The sequence below is a fragment of the Mycteria americana genome, chromosome 1 (genome assembly GCF_035582795.1).
Source record: "Mycteria americana isolate JAX WOST 10 ecotype Jacksonville Zoo and Gardens chromosome 1, USCA_MyAme_1.0, whole genome shotgun sequence".
Taxonomy (NCBI): Eukaryota; Metazoa; Chordata; class Aves; order Ciconiiformes; family Ciconiidae; genus Mycteria; species Mycteria americana.
Window position 1 is genome coordinate 81,859,801 of NC_134365.1, and position 24,622 is coordinate 81,884,422.

At 41.5% G+C, this 24,622-nt stretch overlaps 1 protein-coding gene across 1 annotated transcript in view; it reads right to left on the bottom strand.

Moving 5' to 3' along the window:
• Positions 1-24,622, bottom strand: part of LOC142412572 (potassium voltage-gated channel subfamily KQT member 1-like) — a 525,781-nt gene that overhangs the window by 494,912 nt on the left and 6,247 nt on the right. Inside the window, exon 2 of the mRNA XM_075508061.1 lies at positions 129-219. Coding sequence (XP_075364176.1) covers positions 129-219 — 91 coding nt within the window. The remainder of the gene's footprint in view (positions 1-128; positions 220-24,622) is intronic.

The following is a 24,622-nucleotide window of genomic DNA, read 5'->3' on the forward strand; positions in this document are numbered from 1 at the left end:
GGTACTATTTTAAATGTCCTGGTAGCATGCTTTGCATGAGGATTTTTAACAGTTATCTCCCTTGTTCACGTAAAGCAATTTACATTTAGTCAAACTGATTAGAGTCTTTCCCAAAAAAGTTCACTTACCATCCAGAAAAGGCTTCCAGTGGCAAATTCAGAATAATGCTCTATAGTAGATAGTACACTGAATATTAAACAAATCAGCACCAAGAGAAATCTGTAAAAAGAAAACAGTGTTTAGTGACTTGTCAAGTTGAACTTGAAATCTAGATCTAGTTTTAGCGCTCTCATTCACATAACTTTTTTCATCGCAAGTACTTTGTGTTTAATCAGTTAATTCTTCCTAGTCAAGTGAGTATCATCATTTTGCCTTCAATAACTTTTAAGAAACATGGAATAAAAATGACAGGAAGGCTGAACACAGTTAAATCAATATGTAAAACTCACATTATCAAGTATAATTTCCCATAGAAGCTTGTCATAGTGAATGTTTCATGTTTTACTGATTGCTATATAACTTATGTGCTGCAGTAGAAAGGTATCATAATTGATAATGCATTAATTAAAGTAGAATTAGACATATGACTGGAGTGAGGAACAGTAACCTCAATGAAAAATGTTTCATTAAACGCATTCCATAAATTCAAAACATACATAAATACAGAAGAAACAGCTACTACCACAGTATTTCTAGTATCAACATTCAGAACAAGAAAAAAATTCAGAAGTCTCAAAATATATACTCCTGCCCCCAAAAATAGTTTAAAAAAGAAAAACTGAAAAGTCATGAGAATTGGAAAACAAAATGTGCAATTAAATCCTAGTTTATTAAATGCTTAAATGCTGGCAGAATACCCATTACTTTTGATGCATACAATGTCTCAGCTATCTTTCCACCATTGGTAACACGTTAAACAATTAAACAACTGGTGGAAATAAATGATGCATGAAGAACTTTGACAGACAGACCAGAAAGACAGACTTCTGATATGTTTGCACTAAAGTTTTCACCATACCTTAAGGTCATGCAGAAAACAAGAGAAAAGTAAGAAAAATGACGTATCTTCCATTAACAGCCAGAAATGTTCCCTCTTGTGTACCAGCTCTTCCAGCTGTCATTTCTTCTGATTCCATGCCAAGTATCTAAACTCCTAAACTCCCAAACCAGCAATTAAAACCTTAACAGTCCTGCATGTGATGAGACATTTTTCCAATGAGAAACCCTTCTGAAGAAGATAAACACTACCGACAAGGCTAGTTCAAGAACTTCAAAGCAAATGACAGTCTAACAAACAGCCCTGTTGGCTGTACTATTAAAATTGTGACATTTCAGCAAACAGAAATAAACATGCTAACTACACTTAGTGTGCTTTTGGTAGCTTTTACATGAAGAATTTAGGAGGAAGAGTGTATCAGGAAGGGGAAAAATTCATGTTCAACCTAGAGACCAGTGGCAAGACGAATTCCTTAAGAGTCTACCCAGGGACTTACTCTAGTCAACATTTTTATCAGTGTTCCAGAAGAGGAGATGAAATGCACCTCATCGAGTCCACACATGACACGAAACAAAGGGTTCAATCAATAAACCTGAGGGCAGAGCCACCGGTTAGAGGTGCCTGGGCAGGCTAAGGAACAAGTCTACAGGAGTCTCATAAAACTCAACATGAACAAATGTCACGTCCTGCACATAGTATGGGGCAGGCCCAAACCCACATCAGATGAAGACTGCCCCTATCTTGGGCTGCATCCCCTGTAGCCCTGCCATCATGTGAAGAGCAGTGATGGTTCCCTTTTGCGGACTACACCTGGGGTGGTGCACACAGATGAGGCCACAGGGTACAGCACAGAGGTGACAGACCGGAGGGAGCCTGGCGAAGAGCAAAAGCAGCATGAGGACAACCCTGATCCAGCATTAGCAGGGACAGGTGCCCACCACCCTAATGGTGGGGGAAGCCCTGCCCCCACTGCCCACCACGTGTCCCACGTGCCCCGAAGTCCTGTACATCTTCCTCCAGTCACCGCATCTGTTCCCTTCACCTATTTCTGCCCCCAGGGGTTGCCATTTTGTAAAACACCGTACACCACTTTTTCACAGACTGCCCTGTGACTGGCTCATAGGACCGCTTGCCCCTTCCTGTCTACATCAGAAAGGCATCAGAGCAGGACGCTCCTGCTGATGATATACCTGTAGACCCACATTTTTTATGTCATACCCCACATTTTCATACTTCTCCATGACTGGATGGTTGCCATTTTTTTGAAACCATCATACCCACATGATCTCAGACCACCCTCTGACTGGCTGCTCATTTCCTTTGGACCTGGAAGTGCTCATATAAAAAAATATGTATAATGTTTGTAAATACATAGGTTTCTATATATAGAAATACATATAAATAATATATAGACTATAGAATTGTGGTGGGTTGACCTTGGTGGGCTACCAGACACCCACCCAGCCGCTCTCTCACTCTGCCTCCTTGACAGGACAAGGGAAGAAAATAAGATGGAAAGGCTTGTGGGTCAAGATAAAGACAGAGAGATCACTTACCAATTACCATCATGGGCACAATAGATGCAACCTGGGGAAAATTAACTTAAATTATTGGCAGTTAAAATAGATTTGGATAGTGAGAAACAAAGAAAACTAAAACATCTCCCCTGCCTTCCTTTCCCAGGCTCATCTCCCCTCCTTCGTTCCCAGCTCCTCTACCTTCCTCCCTCACACACGCCCCGAGTGGGGCAGGGGGATGGGGAACGGGGGGATTGTGGTCAGTCCATAACACTTTGTCTCTGCCCCTCCTTCCTCCTCCTCACACTGTTCCCCTGCTCCAGTGTGGGTCCTTCCATGGGCTGCAGTCCTTCAGGATAAACCTGCTCCAGCACGGTCTCTCCAGGGGCCAGAGGGAAATTTCTGCTCTGGAACCTGGAGCACCTCCTCCCCCTCCTCCTGCTCCTCTCACCTCGGTGCTCCCAGGGCTGTTTCCTCCCGCTTTTTTTTTTTCCCTCTTGCCTCACAGCCTGTGCTGTATTTTTGGCCTTCCCTAAATGTGTTTTCCCAGAGGCACCCCACCTGTGGCTGAGGGGCTCAGCCGTGCCCTGCGGTGGGTCTGTGAAAGGCGGCTGGAACCGGCTGTGTCCGCATGGGGCAGCCCCGACCTCTCCTCGCAGAGGCTGCCTCTGTAGCCACCCCTGCCTGCGCCTGGGCACCAAAACCCAATACAAGAATATAAAATATGGAATATAGAATATAGAAAATAAATATAAGTATACATATAAAGGAGCATACAAATAGGCATAATATGTTACTTACTTACTCATAGATGCACTTCATATATCTATACACACTATAGAGTATATATGTGTGTATATATAGCATATATACACATATGTAGATAAATGAATTATATATAACATATATCAGAAAAAGCACAGGTATATAATATATAAAACACGCTTTAATAAGAGCTAATGAAATTAATAATTAATATTGAAATGTGAATAGAAAGTTCATTAACACGAGTAAAAGGCAGGTGCAGGGCCCCCCACTTTACAAGGCAGCTGAAGAAGCACTAACATGCACAGGCTGGGGGAAGTCCGCAGACGTGGTGGGCACCAGCACGCTGGGGGGACAGGAACAAGTCGGAACATGCCTGAGGACTGCCTCTTGCACAGCCCCTTCTGCGCAGAAAGCAGAGACCCGGCGTCTGAGCTGCACCAAGAGACCCCATGTCCAGCCGCAGACAGCCAGGATGGCCATGGCCATCCCATGTAATTGGGGCTGTTGCTGGGCTCGGCCACTGCTGGGCTGTTGCTGGGTGCGGCATGGCTTGGGCAACGCTGGCTGTGAAAATGGGAACCCTCAGCTGCCTGGGGCCGGGTCTCTGCTTTCCACGAACCTGCCATTTACTTGTGTTAATTAACTTTCTATACACATTTAAACATTAATTATTCATTTTGTTAGCTCTTATTAAAGTATGTGTTATACAATATGTGATACGCGTACCGTTTTTATGGGTACATTTATCTTACTTACCTTTACATTTTCTATATATGCTCTCTATACACATATAAACAGTACATCTACGTATAAATGAAATATATTTATGCATATTTGTACTCACCTTTATGTACATATATATATAGAGAGAGAAATATACGTTTGCATACGCAGGCACGCACACAAACACAGGTACATATAGCAGACAGCCATCCTGCAAGGGGCAGATGGCGGTGGGGCAAACTAACCACATGACCAGAAGGGCGGGGCTTTCCATGGCCAGTGGGCGGGGCAGTGGCCAGGGGCGGGGCTTCCCGGGCAGGTGGGGGTGTGGCATGTGCCACTGGCCACCGGGGCCCAGCCATGCCCCTGTCCTGCCCTGAGGGCAAGAAGCACATGAGCTATGAGGAGAGGCCGTAGGAACTGGACTTAGTCAGCCTGGAGAAGAGAGGACTTAGTTCTTCTCCTGTACTGTGGGCCAGGCTACCTCGCAGCCTGAAAGGCAATCCAGACATCATCTCTTCAGGAAGAGAGTTAGAGCATGGCATCAGCCCGTATCCGTACAGTAAGAATTGCCATGTAAGAGAAAGGCAAGAGCCTACCAGTTCGAAACTCCATGCAACAGCCCCAAATCCCAGCACCCCATATGGTCTTCCTAATTACTAGAGTAATTAATCATAGTACTTCATGACTGTATGCCACAATGTCCTTCAAAATCTGTTACAGATGAAACCCAATCACAGTGACGCAATGCAAATCTTGCAAAGAACTTGCAGTGTTGATGGTATTGGAAGGATGAACTTTGATTTTGCCCATCCTAGAATATTACTTTGGGTTTTCCAAAAGGCGAGAAAGTATGTTTTTCTCCTCCAGCAAAGCTGAATAATGCTGCAGTATATCCAATTCTCTTGATTATGGGATTCAGTTTAATTACCACTGGATCAACTCCTCTGTGAACATTTTTTGCTCCAATAAGCAGAAAGAGAGAGAAAGACAAATTTATCCCCAAAGTTCCTGATAACATAGTGACTCTTGTTGAAGAGCTTTGCCGCATTCTACAAACCATCACAACAATAAAAACTAGTGACTAAAACTCCTGTCAACAGAAATAAGAGATGAATTAGTTCTTCACATCCAAGCCCCAAAGACAAGAAAAATAAGTCTAGAACAGGTACAGCAGATATAAGACATGAAGCATGCTCTTAGGGCCAAAGCATGCTCTTAGGGCCACTACTTAGAAGTCAGTATAATCATATTGATTATTTACATAAAATATCCATTAACACTAATTTTTTAGTAGCCTAAATAAAATAGTGCCAGTTTTGAGTTCCAAATGGGATTCACCTTTTACTAATAAAAAGCTAAAGTTACCAGAGTCATTAAGGTAACCAATATTTTATGCTTCCTAACAAAGTAATAGGCTGACAGGGAGCAGTGGCAGTGAGGCTGCTCCATTAAAGTCAGGTACCAAGGGTGACAACAGCGCAGGCAAGGCCATCCCCTAACTCACCAGGATGCAGATTTGCAATACCTAAGGAAGGCTGAGGTGGGGCGAGCAACCAGCTCCATTAGCCCTTCAGTGATTTGTCACACAAGCTGAGGTAGGGGGGTCGGCACCCAGAATACATGTTTGTCTCAGACGGAGGGTAGACTGAGCCAATATTCTTTATGCAGCACATTCAAACCACAACTAGAACCAGGGAAAACTGGAGAATGCTAATATCAATGGGCACACAAGGGTCCTTCAGCTTTCCTTCTCCTCTTGTAGGAACACTTCAGATTTTTAGACTGCCCCAGGATCCCCAGGAACACTGAACAGAGGATGATGAACACTGAAAACAATTCTCATTCACATAACTGGTATGTTTGGTCCAGTCATTCACACACTGCAAGTCAACTGCATGTAAGTGCTAACACAGGCAGAGAGAGACAGTTGTTTCTCAGCTGCTACACAGACAACAGCTGACTTTGTTCAAGCCTAAAATTGGATTTGAAGATATAAAAAAATCCTGCTTAATATCTGAAGTCAAAGGGAAAGCATGATGCAAGAGAAACTGAAGCAAACAAAATTCTTACCAGAAAGGTTAGGTTTAGGAAAAAAAAAGGATAAAATCCCCATCTTTTTTATGTGGTTGTTTCTTGAAACAAACATAGAGTTCAAATTCAGCATATGTCCCTTTTTAATAAAACTACATAATCAAACATTACACGAAGCAAATCTGTACACTTTTTCAGACAAAAGAATACGAATGAGTCTTTAGTTCAGCAATATCAAGCAGCTAAGTTAGCGCATTTATAGTTAATATTTCAACGTTTCCCAAGGCATTCGAGCATGGCCAACAGGTTGAGGGAAGTAAGCCCTCTCCTCTGCTCAGCACTAGTGAGACTGTGCCAGGAGGGCTGGGCTCCAGTTTGGGCTCCCCAGTGCAGCAACAGCAGGGACTGACTCTGTTAGAGGGTCCCCAGGATGGGGCCAGGCCCGGGGCACATGACCTGCATGGGAAGGCCGACAGCACTTCCCATGACGCAGGAGCAGCCTTTCTCTCTGGCAAGGAATATGGCCCACAGGAACAGTCCCAAGGAAAGCAGCCCTCAGCCCATCAGCCCCCTGCCACAGTGGGGCAACCTCCACTCCACAGCCTCGCTTGGGGTAGAACCAGGTATGTCCCTTCCCTCAGGTTGGGGACGAAGCCATGCACGAAATCCTAATGGCCTCCTGATGTCACCGGTGACCTCACTGAAGCCATTTCCAGACTGTCGCAAGAAGGGCCTTCAGCAGTGGTGGGAGACTGCCACAGGGCTCTGGTGTCCCTTCCTGCTCAGCAAGGGTTTCTGGCAGCTGTGAGTCAGATGGGGTGACCGCGGGAGAGAAGAAAGGACACAGAGAGGAGGAGGAGCAAGGTGGGGAAAACCACAAGGGACAAATGCGCTTCCCTCTTCCAAGCATCAGCAGCCCTGCAGCCCATCTAGGACAACTCACCCCAAGACAAGCTGATGGTTTTGGATGAGCTGGAGGGGTAGCCACTGCCACAACATGTCACCATAGCTGACGTCCCCTCAAGAAGAGGAAGCAAGGGATGACCCTGCAAGATGCCATCACCTCTCCTCCCCACCAGCCCGGGCCAGCTCCCTCAGGAAGCCACCATGGCTCAGTCAGTATCTACTTGCAAGGCTGAGCATACGGTGCAGCAGTGGCAAAGGCCCTCCAATGGCTCTTGTCCACTGCCAGAACTGGGACAGGGATGTCACCTGGATGACAGCTATTGCTCCTACTCCTCTTGCATCCCTCTAGGGGTGATTCAGGAAGGACAATGCACCTAGCACAGGCCTTGGACATTCAATGGGAACCACAATCATCTCACCCGACTTTCCTTCCCCACCACCTCTAGCTAATTTCTCCATTTCTCTCCATCACTTAATGACAACTCCATTTCTTTAGCGTCCTCCCCCTGCATGGGTTTCTGACACCTATTTGCACTTTATAAAGTTCTCTACCAATTATTTACTGTTACAGCATAATTACTGAGTAGTAATAACTGAGTAGTTAGTCAAAGTGCACATACTTTATAGTTACTATTTTCTATAAAGCAGAAAACCAAATCTGCACAGGACAATTCTATGTGATGCTCATCTCAGGAATTTGTGTGATTAGATTCTGGGTTTAGGTTATTTTTAACTATTTCTGTCAGCTACAGGTTTGAAAGTTATTTATTTGAACTCTTAGCTTCCCTTCAGACCTTGCTTAAGTGATGGGTAGCAAATGGTACATCTCTAATATGCTAAAACGGTAGCTACTTTGGTGAGAGAGTTTACACTGGCAGCCCAGGCACTTAATGTGTAAGTTTAGTTACTACAGAAACAACTAAGGCTGTGGGCTTTTTGTAAATCAGTACTGTGAAATGGAAGGGGAAAAGATCATGTAGATGGATCTATTTTTCAAATTATTTTGGTGATAAGCTTGCAAAGATAATGGCTCCTCTGTTTACTCTGAACTGTGAGCTCTGCTGGGGTAAGAATGGCTATCCACCACTATGTGTTTTGTTTCACGTGTTACCGTAAAGTAGATTTTCAGATGCTTTCAGGTAAACATGGTACCATAATATTGTAAGATGATAACTAAAAAGAAAATAGCACTAATGCTTATCATGTAAGTTTGGGGTTTCTACAGAAGTAAAGGACTAACCAGTCTAAATTATTTGATTGGCAAAACTTAGGGATACAGAAACTGAACCCTTGAAAATCAGTCATGCAATTCCACTATGCATGCTACAGGAAACCGGAAGCGATAATAAATGCCATACTTTCCAGCTTTATAAATCATAACTCACAAGGAATTAGACGGAATGCTGATGTTTATTGTAATGCTTAAAGATAATTCTCTATGGTACTTTTTTGTTTTCATCACCTTAATAAACATTTTAAATTATTTTCATATCTTTTTCTAGCTGATTTATTTCAGTACAAATAAAAATTTAGGATTTAAAACATCACTCCTGTCTAACAGAAAGGCTTCCTTTTTTCTTTTAAAAAATATAATGGGAATATAATAGAAAAGGAACTGTATGAATTGAGTAAAGTCCATGTGAAGGATGACTTTACCATGCCATATAATAGAAAAATGAGTAAGAAAACCAGCCACATAAATTCTAATGTTTGTGAGCTCTTCTTGCAGATAGCTTTTATTTCCAGTGCTCAGTTGCTACTACAAATCACAGTAAATATGTGGTCAATTCCCAGTCTAACTTGTCTGGAGCTGCCAATGGACCCTGTTATCGCCACCCCGCTCTGCCCACTCTACTTGGATGCTGTGGATTAGAACAGACGCCCTGTTGGTGAGGACACTGTCCCTGCTTATGGTGGGGTCAGCCTCTGCTCCTGGTTTGCTCCCTCTCATGGAGTAGCCCTGACCTTGCTGCACCATGACAAACCCATAGGAAAAGAGCAGCAGAAAGAGACTGTTGTGCAGAGTCACAGGAAGAAATGCTCACATACCACCTCAACCTCCCACAATGCCCATCATCTTTATGGAAGAGCTTTGACGGGTTGAGTGTAACCTGTGCTGAATATATAGAAAGTTGACACCAGAGACGGAAGAGGATGGGGGTTTAATGTGTCTGATTGTTTGTGGTGGTCTCTTTTTTTCAATAACTGAATCAGTGATCGGAAGTTTGTGTTGTTTGGCAACAAATCCCTCAGAACTGCCTGGCTGGAGACTGTTCTGCCTGTGACTCCAGGCTCCTAGCCAGATTGTTTGGGTGTTGTCCTGGGAGGTGGAAGATGTGGGTATGAATCTCCTCAGTCTCAGAAGGGTGTTAAGCCCAAGCACATGCCTTAGCTCCTAAGCAGAAACAGCAGGAGCTAGTCATTAGAAGCAAGCAGAAAGACTGGGCCCAACACAGGGGAACGATTTTAGGCACCTAGTTGTAAGGAGGCGGCTTCAGATTGTAAAATCTGTTCTTACCTGGGCATACAGTTCAGGGCTGTTGGTTCTATCCCAAGGGCCTGACATCTTGATCTATTGGTAGAATTAATAAATAAATAAAAATTATACTGCATTGATTCCCAAAGGGGAATTTGAAACAGTTCAGTATTTTTTCTGAAAACTGCTCAAAGCAGACTAAGACACCTAAAGAAGCAAGCTTTTTGACGTTCCTACCTAACCCCTCAAAGGGCAGCAATCTTCTGGAAGCCTTCAGTAAACCTCTCCTGATGCCTAGCCGCTATCTGGTTCTTTTGAACTCTGTTCCTGAGTATGCCCTGCATTGGCCTTCTCTTAGCTGAGAGCCAGCTGGTAAAGGCCTAAGATTCAGCAGCCCTGTGTAAAAGAACAAGTCAAACCTGCGCTGCCAGGAGTAAAGGAGAGAAGGAGCCAATGGGGAGACGTTTATCACGCTTACTGAAAATTAAAATCTGATTTCTCTGAGTCTCTCATATTCAGGAAGCTGTTTCACCGCTTTTGATGGTGTAAAAGAAAAATGTGTTCGTGGTGGGCATCTTAATGATTTCTAGTTCTTCATTAATGGCAAATACCCGGGGTTGAAATGTCTTTAGAAAAAATAAGGCTGAAAGGGAAAAGGGATCCAGGTAACACATCTTAGCCAAGGCTAGCAGCGCTTTTAGCACGGGACAGGTCTTAGCCACATTCTCATGATTTACTAGTTACACAGCCCGTCACCCGATCCTGCTACTTTTTTCACTTCAACATAGACAAGTTGCCGAGCATATTATTCAGCAGTTTGACTTCCAGCCCCAAATGTTTATCTCCTTGAAAATGGTGGTATGTTAAAGGGGGTACAGAGATCTGTCATAATAGTCATAATAAAACTGATATACTGCTTTAATGAGCTGCTACCTCACCAAAGATAAGCCAGCCACCAGAGGGGGCAAAAGTCCCACTTTCTTCCCGTAGGCAGTACTACTGGAGAGTGATATTCCAAAAAAAGAAAACCACAGCAAAGCGTTGAGAAGAGACACTGAAACACAAGCCAGACTTTGTCAAATGGAAAAGAACGAGTTGATAAGGAGTTTACAGCATAAGTGTATTGCCAGCGTCCAACACTAGAAGAGTCTAGGCATGGGAATATGCAAATCTTTAGCCTTTCCTTAACACAGTAGCACTGCTTTCCATATAAAGAAAACGCAGGTATAAAAGTAAGGTAACCAGGGTTACAAGATTCTCCTTTTCTTCTTACATTTAATACGAGAGGAGTACCTTAGTACACAGAAGCCCTCACAGGCACTGAATATCCCACTCGGTTGGATGCTATGCTCTGTCAGGCAGTTTGTTTATCCAGACAGCTTTTAATTCCAATTAGCAATCTCAGTGATGGGTAAATGGAGAAAGACACAAGGAGGTGAGCAGACTTGTCCATACATCAGGACAGCGTCAAAAGCATACAGAACTTGGATCTCTTGAAGCTCAGACCGTCCTCCAGTCAATAGTCACGGGAACACAGGAACTTTGCTGGTCCCTGAAATAACCACATCAAACAACTCAAATTTACCAAGCACTTCTTGAAACTAGTCAGTCTGTTGGTTCTCATCTTTTTTATGAGACTGATGTTCCACTCCTACCATTGTTACAGATCTTATTTGTAGGCAAAATGCATGTATAAAGGCATGGAAAGCTTCCTCTGCGTACAACCCCTTAATTTCTTCCAGATCCCTGCCATTTCAGTTACCTCCTTCAAAATCCCTTTGTCTTCTTTTACTGTGCTCAGTAGTAATAAATAAAAAGACAGGGGTAATTCACATTCTAAGTATTGTCTATCAAGATACTGAGGATGACAGTGCACTTTACACCTTTTCTCCTTTTCCACTCTAAGTTAAGCAAAGAGAAGAACTGGATAATCTTACATACCCTGCAGATATTATCACTACATCTTCAACCACATCTCCTATTAGGCCTCAGAAAAAGTAACCAAATTTGTAAACCTCAAAAAAAGAGGTTTACAAAAAGAGGTTTACAAAAAAATCGAGAAAAAGGCGATGCAAAGTGCCAAGATGTATGTGCATAAGGGATGTGTAAGGGAGGACAATTGGTGCCATTTATTTACTAAGGGACCCAGAACTGTCCAAAGGCTGCTAATACAGCCTGCAAGTTTTGTAACTTCCAGCTAATTGTTGCTTCCCCCCTGCTTCCTTATTTATGTGTTGAGACTCTCTCTCTCTCTTTTTCCATTTCCAAAACACACATTAAAACCACTCAAAGGACCCTTTAAATTCCCTTAATTTATGGCACTATATTTTCTGGCCAGTGAGTGTCACTCCTTCCCAGTGAATAGCAAAGATATCATTTTTGCTAGCGCAGGATAGGCTGGACATTCTATGGATAAAGTATCATGTCCTCATATAAAATGCATTTATTTGAAATGTAGAATCACTGCTGCTCACTTTTGGTCATAAAAGATCAAGACTTGCTTTTTGTAAGAGGGGAAGGGTTAGCTTCAGAGCACCTGGATATATTCCAGTTTCAATAATCTCCTTTCCCAAGTCCAAATCGTAATGTAAAACCCTCCTGGTAATGTTAAGCAGAAAGTTTTTCTCTCTGTACACTACACTATTAACAACTTCAAGCACTGAAGTGCCCACATCTAGTGACTATGTTTGTCACTTCTGTCAACTGCATGACACAACGGAACGATACCTACAAAGCATATGAAAGTTAAAGCTACCGGTGAAGACGGACTTGAGACTGGCATTCAGAGCAAGGCAGGCAAGGACGGTATCAGCTCTAAGCAGTACCAGACTACCATCCTGTGTTATTCCAAGACAGCTCAAAGTAGGGAGGGATAGGCTTGAGACTCTTGACCTTGATTCCAAAAAATGATAAATTATTACAGCCTGCTTATTGGAACCTGGAAGAATAACAAGCCTGGCATAGAAACATTAGGTAATGTCAGAAAGCCTGATATTCAGTCTGAAGGCCAGAAAGCACAAGGAGATTTGAGCAACAAACATAATGATGGGGAAATGAGTGGTTTCTTTGTCCAAGTGATAAGAAGCCATGCTAAGCAGTGGCAAAAGCAATCGCACCATAAGCATGAGGGCAGCTCGCATGAGGTGAGTACAGGTTAAGTTGCAGTGAGGACAAAGTCAAAGATAACTGCAGACTAATGAGTGAGTAAGGGCATCAAGTTCCTCACAATTACCAATAGCAAGAACAGCAACAAAAAAAAAAACAAAAGAAAGCAAGCTCAGTTCAAAGGCAGTCCACCTAGTCAACCAGTAAGCCATGGACTGATAGTGAACATGTTGTTCCAGTAATCTCTTATCACAGCAAAGCTCTGGCACAGAAACAATAGGTTTAGCAAAGAAGACTGTACAATAATTTGTATGGAATGAGAGACACGTGCTGCAGGTATTGGTCTGTTGCACAGCTCAGCAGCAAACTGCAGTGGCAGCATTCTTGCAAGTAGTTCGTCACCAGAGAAAGCTGTGTTTTATTAAAAAAAAAAAATTTCTTCTTACTGAGCCCACCCTGGCTGAAATATACAGCCATCAAGTGTCCTCAGCTGTAAATCCTAAACCAATCTCCGTGATTTTTCCCTTTTATGTGATGAGAAGACCGTATTTATTTTCCAGCTAGGCAATTTATATGGGGAGAAAAGAAGTGTTAACAGACGTTAAAACTGCTAATTATTACCCAAACAATTGTCAAGGCCCTGTGGGCACTGATCTCAGCCTGTCCCAGTCCCCAGGGAGGGCCCCAGTGCCTGGGGCTGGGACTGCCCCCGTCCTGCCCTGCTCCCTGGCTAGTGTTGTGTGATGGCTTCTGGCTGCAAGGTCCTGCCCTGCTGCCCCTGGGCATCCCCCGATGCTTCCCAGGCCCTGGGGAGCAACCAGCCCCTGCAGAGCCCTGACAGCATCCAAGCATCCCTGGCCAGGCAGGGGAGGACTAACTGCTCCTACTGATCCCCTTTCTGCACTGTAACATTGTGTTACTGCTTCCATGTGAAGCTTTCAAACTGCACTGAAACAGGTACTTTTGAAGAATTGTTTTTAAATCCACTGTCCTATACGGAAGCCTTTCTGTGAGATATGAAACTGTGCTTACTGAATGCTCACCTGCTGTTTTAGGCTGCAGCTGCAATTTATTACACCAAAGTTGAATTGAGTTTTCCTTCGCGAGTAACAACAAAATGCTACAAAAGTGAAGGCACGATCTGGGGTTGATTGTGTCCTCCTAGTTCCAAAATATCTCATGGATTAATGAGGAACCTCTTCCTAGGGTGCCTGGTAGAATCTGTACTATTAGATATCAGAACCTAGAAATCACTTTTCATAGCTGTGATTTTACCATAATGTAGGTTAGTCTAAGGTTTTTCTAGCTGAACAGATGTTTTAATTGTTGACTATACCAACTGTACTGGTACCTAAGGATTTAGTATTTAAAAAAAACATCTGAAGAGTATATGCAACCCTTTCTAATAAAAAAATAGAAACCACCATGCACACACAGGAGAGAAAAGCCTTACATAGCAATCTTATGGAAGCCTTTATAAAAATACTGCTTCTTTAGCTACCACTGGATTAAGGCATTTCTAAAATAGGTTGTAGCCCACAGCAGGAATGTGTTTTCCTTCACACACAAAACCTAACTGACTGACTGCAGCACATCTACCTCTTGAGCTGAATTAGGGAACATATTACCAGCAGATCACCCAGAGTGCTAAAGATCATTTTGCTTTCTGATGTATTAGTGAGAGAAAGCACAAATCCCATGATCTGACCCAGTTTTGCCAATGCTACATGACTGCTAACGTGATTATTCATTCAAAATGAGAATATTTTGGAGAGTGTGAGACAGACAAATATGTTATAAATCAAGTCTGACTTAAGATTCTTAAGAAATTAAGAGCGGGGCTCAGATTGAAGAGACCAGCTGGGGACTGTTCAGATCTCAATTAGTTCCTTATGATGGGAAAAAAGGCAAAAAGGAAAAGAAGAGATATGCCAGTTTTAGTTTTTGTAACCTGTTTAAGATGGTCTGCTTATATACAAGAAAAGGCTTCCCACCATGATGAATTTCCATTCAGAACTATTATTTGATGCTTTTTACAGTTTTCTAAGCATGCAATATACACTTGATCAAAGGACTGGAGCACTATATTTTCCTCTATATGAAGGGAGATTAACTCCTGGCAAAGGGCTATGATGGAGGATGTCCTTGATTTGGCTGCGACAGAGTTAATGTCCTTCCTAGTAGCTGGTATAGTGCTGTGTTTTGGATTTAGTATGAGAATAATGTTGACAACACACTGATGCTTTAGTTGTTGCTAAGTAGTGCTTACACTGGTCAAGGACTTTTCAGCTTCTCGTGCCCTACTGACTGAGAAGGCTGGAGATGCACAAGAAGCTGGGAGGGGGCACGGCCAGGACAGCTGGCCCAAACTGGCCAAAGGGCTATTCCATACCATATGACGTCATGCTCAGTATAGAAACTGGGGGAAAGCTGGCTGGGGAGGCTGCTGCTTGGGGACAGGCTGGGCATCGGTCGGCGGGTGGTGAGCAATTGTTCTTCATTTGCATCACTCGTCTTTCTTGGGTTTTATTTCTCTCTCTTTTTGTTATTTTCCTTTTCATTACTACTACTATTATTATTATATTTCAAATATTAAACTGTTCTTATCTCAACCCAGAAGTGTTCTCACGTTTATTCTTCCGATTCTCTTCCCCATCCCACTGTGTGTGGGGGAGCGAGCGAACGGCTGTGTGGTGCTTAGTTGCTGGCTGGGGTTAAACCACGACAGAGGATTTCAGGGGGAAGCTAATGTGTAAAATGGCCATGGCAAAATAAAATCTCCAACTGAAGTGCCTCAAGCTGTCGATTGGGGGTTTGCTCACTTGGTAATTTCTTGTGCTTCTGTTGTCTTGTTTTGATGATAAAGATTCTTTTCTGTTCATGGTGTGTTTTCTCATCTCATTTCCTTCCACAGTTTTTGCAGCTAAAATGGCTATTCCCGACAGAGGCAGCGAATTCTGGACACCATTTTAGATGCCAAACAGGAGACAACAGGAACCTGTTTTTCAGGTAATGCCTGCAGCTCACTTCAATTTCTGTTATAACCATAAATGGTCATCACTCCTAAAAATTAAGATTACTGGAGAAATTATTAAATTTAATATTGCCAATACTAACATTTTTTGGTATCTTGAATTTTTTGAGCCAAAAAAATCATAAATATTTAACAACACTTGGAGGGTTCTTTATCTATCTTCTTCTTTTTGAGTTTTTTAGAGTTAAAACAGTGAAAATTAAAAACATATATAATTAAATTTAAATAGCTGTACTGTTAATATAATATTGATTCTAGGAATCAGTACACTAAGAAAGACGTAAAACAGATTCAGATTTTTATCTTGAATATCAAGGTAAAATAAAGGCAAGAATCCCAAAATAGAACCATTGAAAGTGTTATTAGTTGTAAATAATTTGGATGATGGACACAAACATGCTCAAATACATCAAAATAAAGTTAAGCTTCTTACTAGCAAAGGCAAAGGCATCTTGAGAAGCAGATGGTGTTTATTGCTTTCTGTATCCAAAGGTCAATTTTCATGCTCATGAGAGCTCATACTCAAGTTAAATGCTGTGTGTTTTTACATACCATAAAAGAGAACAGTTAGAATTACCTGATGACTTCCTGATGTGTTAAAAAAAATTAAAAATTAAAATGTCTTTTGCCTGTATGTTGCAATCACTATTTCAGAAGCTGTAAAACATGCTGATTCCATGACAGCAGAATTTGCTCCTGACTTCAGCTCTGCTCCATAACCGCCCGCTTGAAAACATAACCTTAAAAATAATACACTACATGTTGCCATTGTCCATCTGAGTCTATGGAGAACTTGAAACAATGGAAAGGATGTGTCAGGGCCCTGGGGGCACCAACAGGCTCTAATTGCCCTGAGATCCATGATCCATGGATCCATGATCCATGAAGATCCATGAAGATTCACCTCAGGGCATGTCTACACAAATGTTATTGGAGCTGAAACAGGTACACCTACGCTTTGAACTGGCTAGCCTGGAACTGCTGATAGCAGAGTATCTCAGCATAGGTGAGCTGCCTAAAATGCTAGGTGTGCTTTCTGGTCTGCTGTGGTAGCAGTATCTGATCTAGCTAGTTTAAAGTGAGTGCATGTGTGCTGCCATGTCCTGGAGCAACATGTCCTCAGGGAGCAGCTCAGGAAACCTGCAGTCCAATAGCTGTGCAATCTTGTCAGATGTTAAACAAAGCATCATTTCTGCTCTCAAGTTTCTCTTTACACCTAGCATCTCCCTCCACATCTCCTGCTGCTACCTGCCTGCAGGTGCATCCTGTTCTGTACCTTCCCATTCCTCCTTCTGTACCTTCTACCACCTGACCAGCATTCTTGCATTCTATATTCCCTGTTTCTTGCATTCTATATTCCCTGTGCTGTCCCACAGAACCATACAGAGGAGCCAGAGCTACACGCCAGGTTTCAGGGAAAGCTGGCAGAACAGAGCAACAGTGAAGACTAAGGGAGCCCACAAGACCATGTATTGATGCGGAGTACAAGCTTCCTCCTTGCTCTGTGCAGAGCAAAGTAAGATTCTGAGCCAGCACTCAGACAACAGCAGGATGACTTACATGAGCTCAGTGGTAGTAGCCTGAGAAAAGGAGAAAAGCAGGATGCAAGCCTGAAAAATAATCCCTAACTCTATGGAAATTAATAGCTTCAGCAACGGTGCCATTTTTGCAGCTGTGTTCCACAGTCCTTTGTATGTGGAACAAACCACTCTTCATTGACATAAACTCCATTTGTAATGTCCATTACATTTCAGGTATCACTGGGAAATAGTGTACAAGATTATCTACATTTCATTATTTTCATGAATAACATGAAGAAAAAAAAAATTGTTCAGCAGGCATATACAGCATTAGTTATTACACAAAAGATCCAGAATACAGAAACAAATATTTTTTCTAGTGTGTATAATCTCAGTAAAAAGCTCTGTCTTTCCAATACTATCTATCAGGTGGAAGTAGTGAAGAAACCAAGACTCTCAGTTCTACTGCTCAGGCATGCACTTAACATGATAATTTTGTGTTGGCTTCCTCCAGGCTTTGTGACAGTCTTATACCATCGAGTTCTGAGTCCCAGAAGACAGGTTCCTCTGAGTGCAAGAGGTGCCTCTAACCAAGGCCTTCCTAATACCAAGAGCTCCTTTTTGATCACAACTCCCCAAAATGCTGGAAACCTCCCCCACTAGCAATGCTTTACATTTCAAACACATCTGTTCTTCCTTTTTCCAAGTAATCCCAAACAGAGGACCTAGACCCGAGACACTCTAAGAATCTTGCTCCGCAGTCTGTGGGCTGCTGCAGCCTGTCATCTCCATGAGGACAGAAAAGCCTGCTGAAGTGAGTGCGAATGGCAAGTACCTAATTACTACTCCTCACAACCGACATAAAAGTAGAACTTTCCATTCTTTACTTGAAGTGTTTAGAAATTGAACTTTAAACAGCTAAGGGATAGTTTCTGGTATTATCAGCCGGATAATTATTATTCAGTCCAGATAGACTGAAGATGGCAAAAGTAACAGGAGCATTTTAAGGTAGATATAAAAACAGACACAGAAACCAAAATGGTACTGTTCCCGGCAGTGATCTTAGAGTATAAAATTTCCCTTTCACTTAACACAGGTAGCAGTTCATGGGTGGACACAACCTCAGCGTGAAGAAGCTGGGACTGCTCTCCCCTCTCACTGTGTATGTGTGTCCTGGAGGGGGAAGCAGGAAAGGGCTGGAGCTGAGACCCTTGAGGTGCCATTCAGGACCCATGGTTTACATAGCTGCCCCAGAGAGAGGTTTTAGCCATTGCTGGCGATGCCCCTGCCATAGCAGTGGAGCTGTTTATACTCTCAGTGCACACCACAGGCTGTTGGAAAGAAGCCATGGGGTTGAGCTGGGTGAGTAAGTGGTGTCTGTGTTATGACAAAAGTCCTGGAGACAAGTAGTGGAAACAAAGGTCAAGTACTCCCTGCAACCCAAGTAAATCCACTCCCATAGAAACAAACAATCCTTTTGCACCTTTTTCTCTAATACAGCGGAACAGCATTTCCTTCTCCCTCTGATATCTTTAAACCAGCAGTCAGCGCATACTGCCTTCATATTTTGCTACGGTTACTGTCTCTGTCATTGAGCCATGCACCAGAATGCAGGTTAGTTTTGACAAGTCTAACCTTAAAGATAAATGGCTTAATTAATTGCCAACTGATCTGCATAATCCAACAAGCTACAGCTCTGTTGCCTCTTAGGCAATCAGGAAACCTCCTTGTGGATTGCTCCTAACAGCCTCTGGGATGCTAAACAGAGCTCTAACCAATGACCTTTTTAAACATACTGGAGAAAAAAAACCTTGGGTGAGCACTGAATTCCCTATAAAGAGCAGAACAATAGTTGAATACGTGGTAGCACATACAAACCTTTAGCAAGACTCACCACTAAATACCACTGGTTTGTCTTTAGGTCTCACTTCACGTTTTGGTTTGAGAAACAAGCTGTTCCTCAAAATGCAATGGCAAAGTCTACCAGTGTTAACTTGTCAACAAGTGACAACCAGATCCTGGGTCTCCCTAAATATTTCTGATTAGATTTCTGGGATACTTAGAGGTAGGGTAAGTGGATGGGTGTGAGTTTAACATTGTTGGCTTGGGATGAAAGTATTTAAAGCTTGTCATGTGGCAATTTCCCTTTCCCCACCAGCTGCCAGTTTGGCTTTCTCGTGTTCCCTGTTATCCATACTCTCTCCTACAAAGGGCAGTTCTCTGTGCTGCAAGGGGTTGAAAACAAGATGTGACTGTTTACTTGCTTGCAAGTAGTTATTTACATCAACAGAGAACAGTCTCACTTGTTGGCGGCTGTTCAGTTCCTAAAGGGAAGGAGCTGATAAGGAGGAGGCATAAATAATTACCAACTAGTAGAGCTGGTCTACTCTTTCCTATCCTAAAAGAACTGAGGTGCTGCTTGCTGGTATTTCGTAGTCCTCTTTGAGTCTTTCTGTGATTCCTGAGGATGTCAAGCCATAGTTTGAGCTATTACTTCAGCAAATACTGTTTTCCTTTTCTACCATATAGCTGCTAAAAATAGAGAAGTATTTCCTCTCAAAACACCTGGCTTTCTTTTCCTTCAATTTTTTACTTTTCTGAAGACAGAAACTTACCCCCAATCACCTCTTTGCAGACTTTTCCTTGCTCTCTCTTTAAAAAGAAAGAAGAAGAAAAAGGTTTTACTTATCAGAGGAAAGAGGATTATCTGAGAATTTCTTACTTGGTTTTGGATTCTCAACACACTTCACACCAACAGAAGATGGAGGTACCATGCTTTCTCAAGAGAGGTCTCGCTAACGTACACTAAGTTTTAGTATTTCTTGATTTCTCCTAAATTCCTTAAGCCTCATGCACACAAAAAAATACAACTGGTTTTTCATCAGTTTTAAACCATCATCCTTAAATCTGTTTCATGCGTTAACAAATTTAAATAGACAGTACTGGTGCATTGGACAGTTGATCAACCGGGGTTAAAGGTTACAAATGAGTGCTCCTCTGTGTCCTGATCTTCCTAAACTTTGCTTCATTTTGGAGAGTAGCTAGTGCAACTGTAAACATGTTTCTGTTGTTATTGTAGTCAGGGACAAATTCCGTTTAATAGATTAATTGGCCATGAGCATGCTCTACTGAAGCCTACACAGTCTTTGAACTAGTAGGTTAACTACAACACTGACAGCAAAATGATGCCAAGTACTTTATCAAGGGTGAACTCTTTCAAGGTCGTGCTATAACAATCTCATTTTCCATGGAAGACAAACCTAATGAAAGCTCTTAAAGGAGAAGTATTAATCATTCCTCCTTTTAAGTTTTGCATCAAATAATGCCATTTCTAGCAAAGACTATCTGTGCATGTGGGTTTTTGTGTTTATCTACAGATAAGTGTACTTGAAGTGTTGATATATGAGATGCTTGTGGGAGTGTTATCTCTTGAACAACAAAAAAGGGATGGGTGAGGAGGGGACAAACTTATAAACTGGTAGACAGAGATACACTCCTTGGCAACCAAATACAAAATAGTAGCTTTGTGGCCTTTGGGGCTTGCTAAACTTAATTCACTCTGCAAAGTTGTGTTTAGAGAAGAAAATGTTTTTAGAAAAATGTGAGGTCTATAGTGAAAGAAAAATCAACAAAAACTATTATAGAAAAGCTATTGAAACCTATGCTCTGTAGTATTTAGATGCCTTGATCATGGGTCACTGATGTTTCTAACACAACCAGACATGTCTTTCCCCTGCTGTCCTCCTTCCTCAAAACTGAGCTGCTGTGACTTACTTCACTATATGAAAGCCTTTCCGCTAGATAATTGCAAATGGCTTATATATGTCTCCAGTTTAAATTATATCCAAAACCTATTTTTTTAATTTCTTATATAATTTTTTTAATCCTATCTACTGTTTGCTCCAGCAAAATGTGAAGCCAAAATGTTCTGTTCTACTAACACACTAGGACAGAAGAAATCCAGTTGCTTCATCTGGAGTTAAGTTACAAGAAAAAGAGCGATTGGGTCAAGGCTAATATGTCCAAGTAAATCTATATGCAACTACACCCATTGGAGCTTCAGCTTTTTTCTTGATGATAGATTACAGAGTTGTCCAGCGGAGACAGATAGCTTTAAGACAGCCCGTTGTTAGGGAGAACAAATGAGTTTAGCCAACAGAAAGTTATTTGAGGGGTTCCAGAGGCATGGGCTGCCTTTTATTTTAAGTGGTTATTTTGTGGCAGGAAAATTAAGGAGAGCATTTCCATTTTTTCATGCTATAAAAGTGCAAGATATTCTCATGCCTGAGTGCCTGAAGCTCTTCACTTTCTTCTAAATGGGACTATACTGTCTTATGTTGAATAGCCATGTGCTTCTAGAAAACATTCCTGCTAGTCTGAATAAAACCTCATTCCTGGTGCTTACATATTTTCGTTATCCAAATGAGTTTCTGACTAAGTCATAAAGAGAAGGTTGTCCATGTGCCTTTGTAGGCAAGTTTTGATGTCCCTCAGTTCTCTCATAGATCTATTTCCAGGCTTCTGAGGCTTGACGTTTTGTTGAAAGGTCTTGCACTTAATACATATGTGATCATACACAAATTAGAGTTGGTTGGAAATTTTGGTAAAGGAACAACTTTTCTGCTGAAAATACCAATATGTTAAAATTAGAAAGTAGTCTGGGAATGTGTTGGTTTCAGCAGAACTGGAGAAGGAGACCAGACCAGTTTTAATGGAAGCTTGTCTAGCTTTGGACTCTACTAACAGGCAGCCTGCCTGGCAGGGAGTTTGGGCATATCTGACTTTCTGTTTTGCCTCAGAATAAAATATTTTCAGGGATTTGAAGCCCTCAACCAAAGGAAAATTCCAACTATAACATGGGTATACTGAGGATATCTGTTTTCAGTTTTTTCTTCAGCTCATTCTAGGTTGCACCCAGAAATGCCTGATAGCCCCATTGTATGTAACATGAAGTTGTGCAGCTGGCTCCAATCAGAAGTAACTAGCTAATATTTCTACAACGCCTAGAAAGTTTAAAAAGTAATTTACAAATACACACTACTATTCTGTATTTTTCTTGAGACCTTTCACCTGCTTATGTATAAATTATCACAAACCAGTTTGAATCAATAGCCCATACCAATGCTATTCAAATCACAGTATGAGCCACACATCATACAAAAAGATCTCCCACTTCAAACCAGCTTTCTGAATCAACTGCCCAAAGATATGTTACTTTTAAAACATCTACAGCTCCTATTAGTAATGAGCACTTCACATTTTCAAAGCATTTAATAGCCTAACATATTTGGTGCTCTTTAAAGAGCACTAACATTTGGACTTTGCCTTTTCTCAGCTAAGCTGAGCTGGCACTAGTCCAGAACTGACAAATTACATTCATGCATCCATTACAATCACCAGAAGCACTGACCTTACAGAAACCTTTTTTCAGTGCCCTGCCATTCCTAGGATTTAAGCTCCCCAATTCAATTGAGTGCCTGTATCTTCCACTAACATCTGTGCTGCTATGTTTGTCTTTTTTGCTCTTATCTCCATATGTCTTGTTACCAGAATGTCTGGATGTCCTCTCCTTCCCTGGGCACAGGAATCAAGCTTCCATTTTGATTCTTATCACTAAGACTTTCTAGAAGAGACCTACTCAGTTCTTTAAACATTGACAGAAACAGTTCATCATCCTGACTTCATGATCAGTGTTCATGATTCTGATTCATTTATCACCGACCTTGACTGTGAAACAAAAAAAATCAGTAGGTTTCAGCATGTGACTCATCTCCACAGGGACAGGAAATTACTACCACCATTTACAAAGTAACACCAACCTCTTTGTAGTACTCACATTAATTCATGTTTCTTAGGTTCAGTATCAAAAAATGAAAGAATAAATGCATATAATGATGCTGTGCAAATACATCCAGTAATAAGTTAATGCAAGCTTGATTGTCATGAAGACATCGGAAACACTTTTCTTCTTGAATTTGATACCATGTGGAGTCTGTAAGTTAATGAGCAATTGTAATGTTAACATCAAGGAATATCTTTTTATTTTGCTGGTTTCTGTAAGAACAGAGTGTTTTTCCACAAAAGTGTAACCAAATTCCAGCAATAGCACCATATCAACACCACACTACAGTATTTGTTTTCACTATAGAAACAAACGGTTTCACTATAGAAACAACATTAGCCTGTGGGGACATTAATGCATATTCATTGCACAGTCTATTACAAAATTGAGCTTCTAGAATAAGGTGGATTGAATTTCTTACATAAATGACGGAAAAAGTCATCAATAATTTCAAAAAATGAAAATAAAACTTACGTAGCCTGTGGCTTTGTGCCCTGTGGTTAGGTTATTCTGTGCCTAAAGCGAAGTACACTCAGATCAAAGTTCTTCCTTAAGAACTTTCATAACATCTCTCTCCTGAAAAGACTCTTTGGTGCCAAAAAATCTAATTGAGCTCAAAGTGAAGTGTTTTCATCTTTGGGGTTATTCATTTATCTCTCCTCTACCCAAATGCATATTTTAACAAAACATGAAGAAACTTATTATCTCTGACATGTCTCATCCTCTGTCAATATTAGTTGAAACATGCCAACTGGCTCAAAAGTTTTTGGTAAGGCACTTTCAGACAGACACACTCAGACAGTGTGGTTGCATAAACCTCATTTCCTTAGGAAAAGAGGCTAAAAAATTATAACTGTCCCCATGTATTTTTAGAACAGCCCAATCTTGGGACTTTACCAAATTCTAAAGATAATTCTGTTAATATTAGTGCACCTCCATTAGCAACTTAAGCTGTTCCACCATATCATCCAGTTGAACATGCAACCCTAAGGAGTAAGAAGAACATTCCACTTTAATAAAATTAATAGTTCTTGAGTTTCTTCCCTTTAATACTGCTCATCTTTTGGTACCTGAAGTTTATCATCATAGACAAGACGTCAGCTTAGTACCTCTCTGTAGCTAGTATATAGACAAAAATTAGCTACTGTAGTTCTAAATTGAAAAACTTGTCAGTTCAATTTCTGTATAAAATGTCCAAATAAGTAACTGTTATGCTGGCAAGAAACACCAATAATAATAATAACCCAATAATAATAATAAGCCCTAACTTACCCTTATGAAAGCACATCGTGTCCAGACCTAAGCTTTGACATCAAGGTCAAAACCAGAATCTTGAAAGCAGTCATATGCTTATAATTACTCTGAACTTTACTTGTTGCTCATGTTGGTCATATTACAATCACATCATTGGAAAAAGCAAAATATCTGCTTGCATTCTAGAGATAATTGTGGGAAGGACAGAAATGGGAATTTGATGGTTCCTTTGAGATAAACAGTTATAAATAATGGGCTATAGACTCCATTTACAGATAAATACAGAAGCAGGAGAACACTATACTAACTTGCTATATATATTTAGTTTCACTGAGAGCTGCTACAGTCAAAGAACCAAAAGATATGCAGGCAAGTGCCCCACAGTCATTAAAAGAAACCACTAGACCCCTATATTTTTGCCTTTTAATGTTCTTTACATCAGCAGG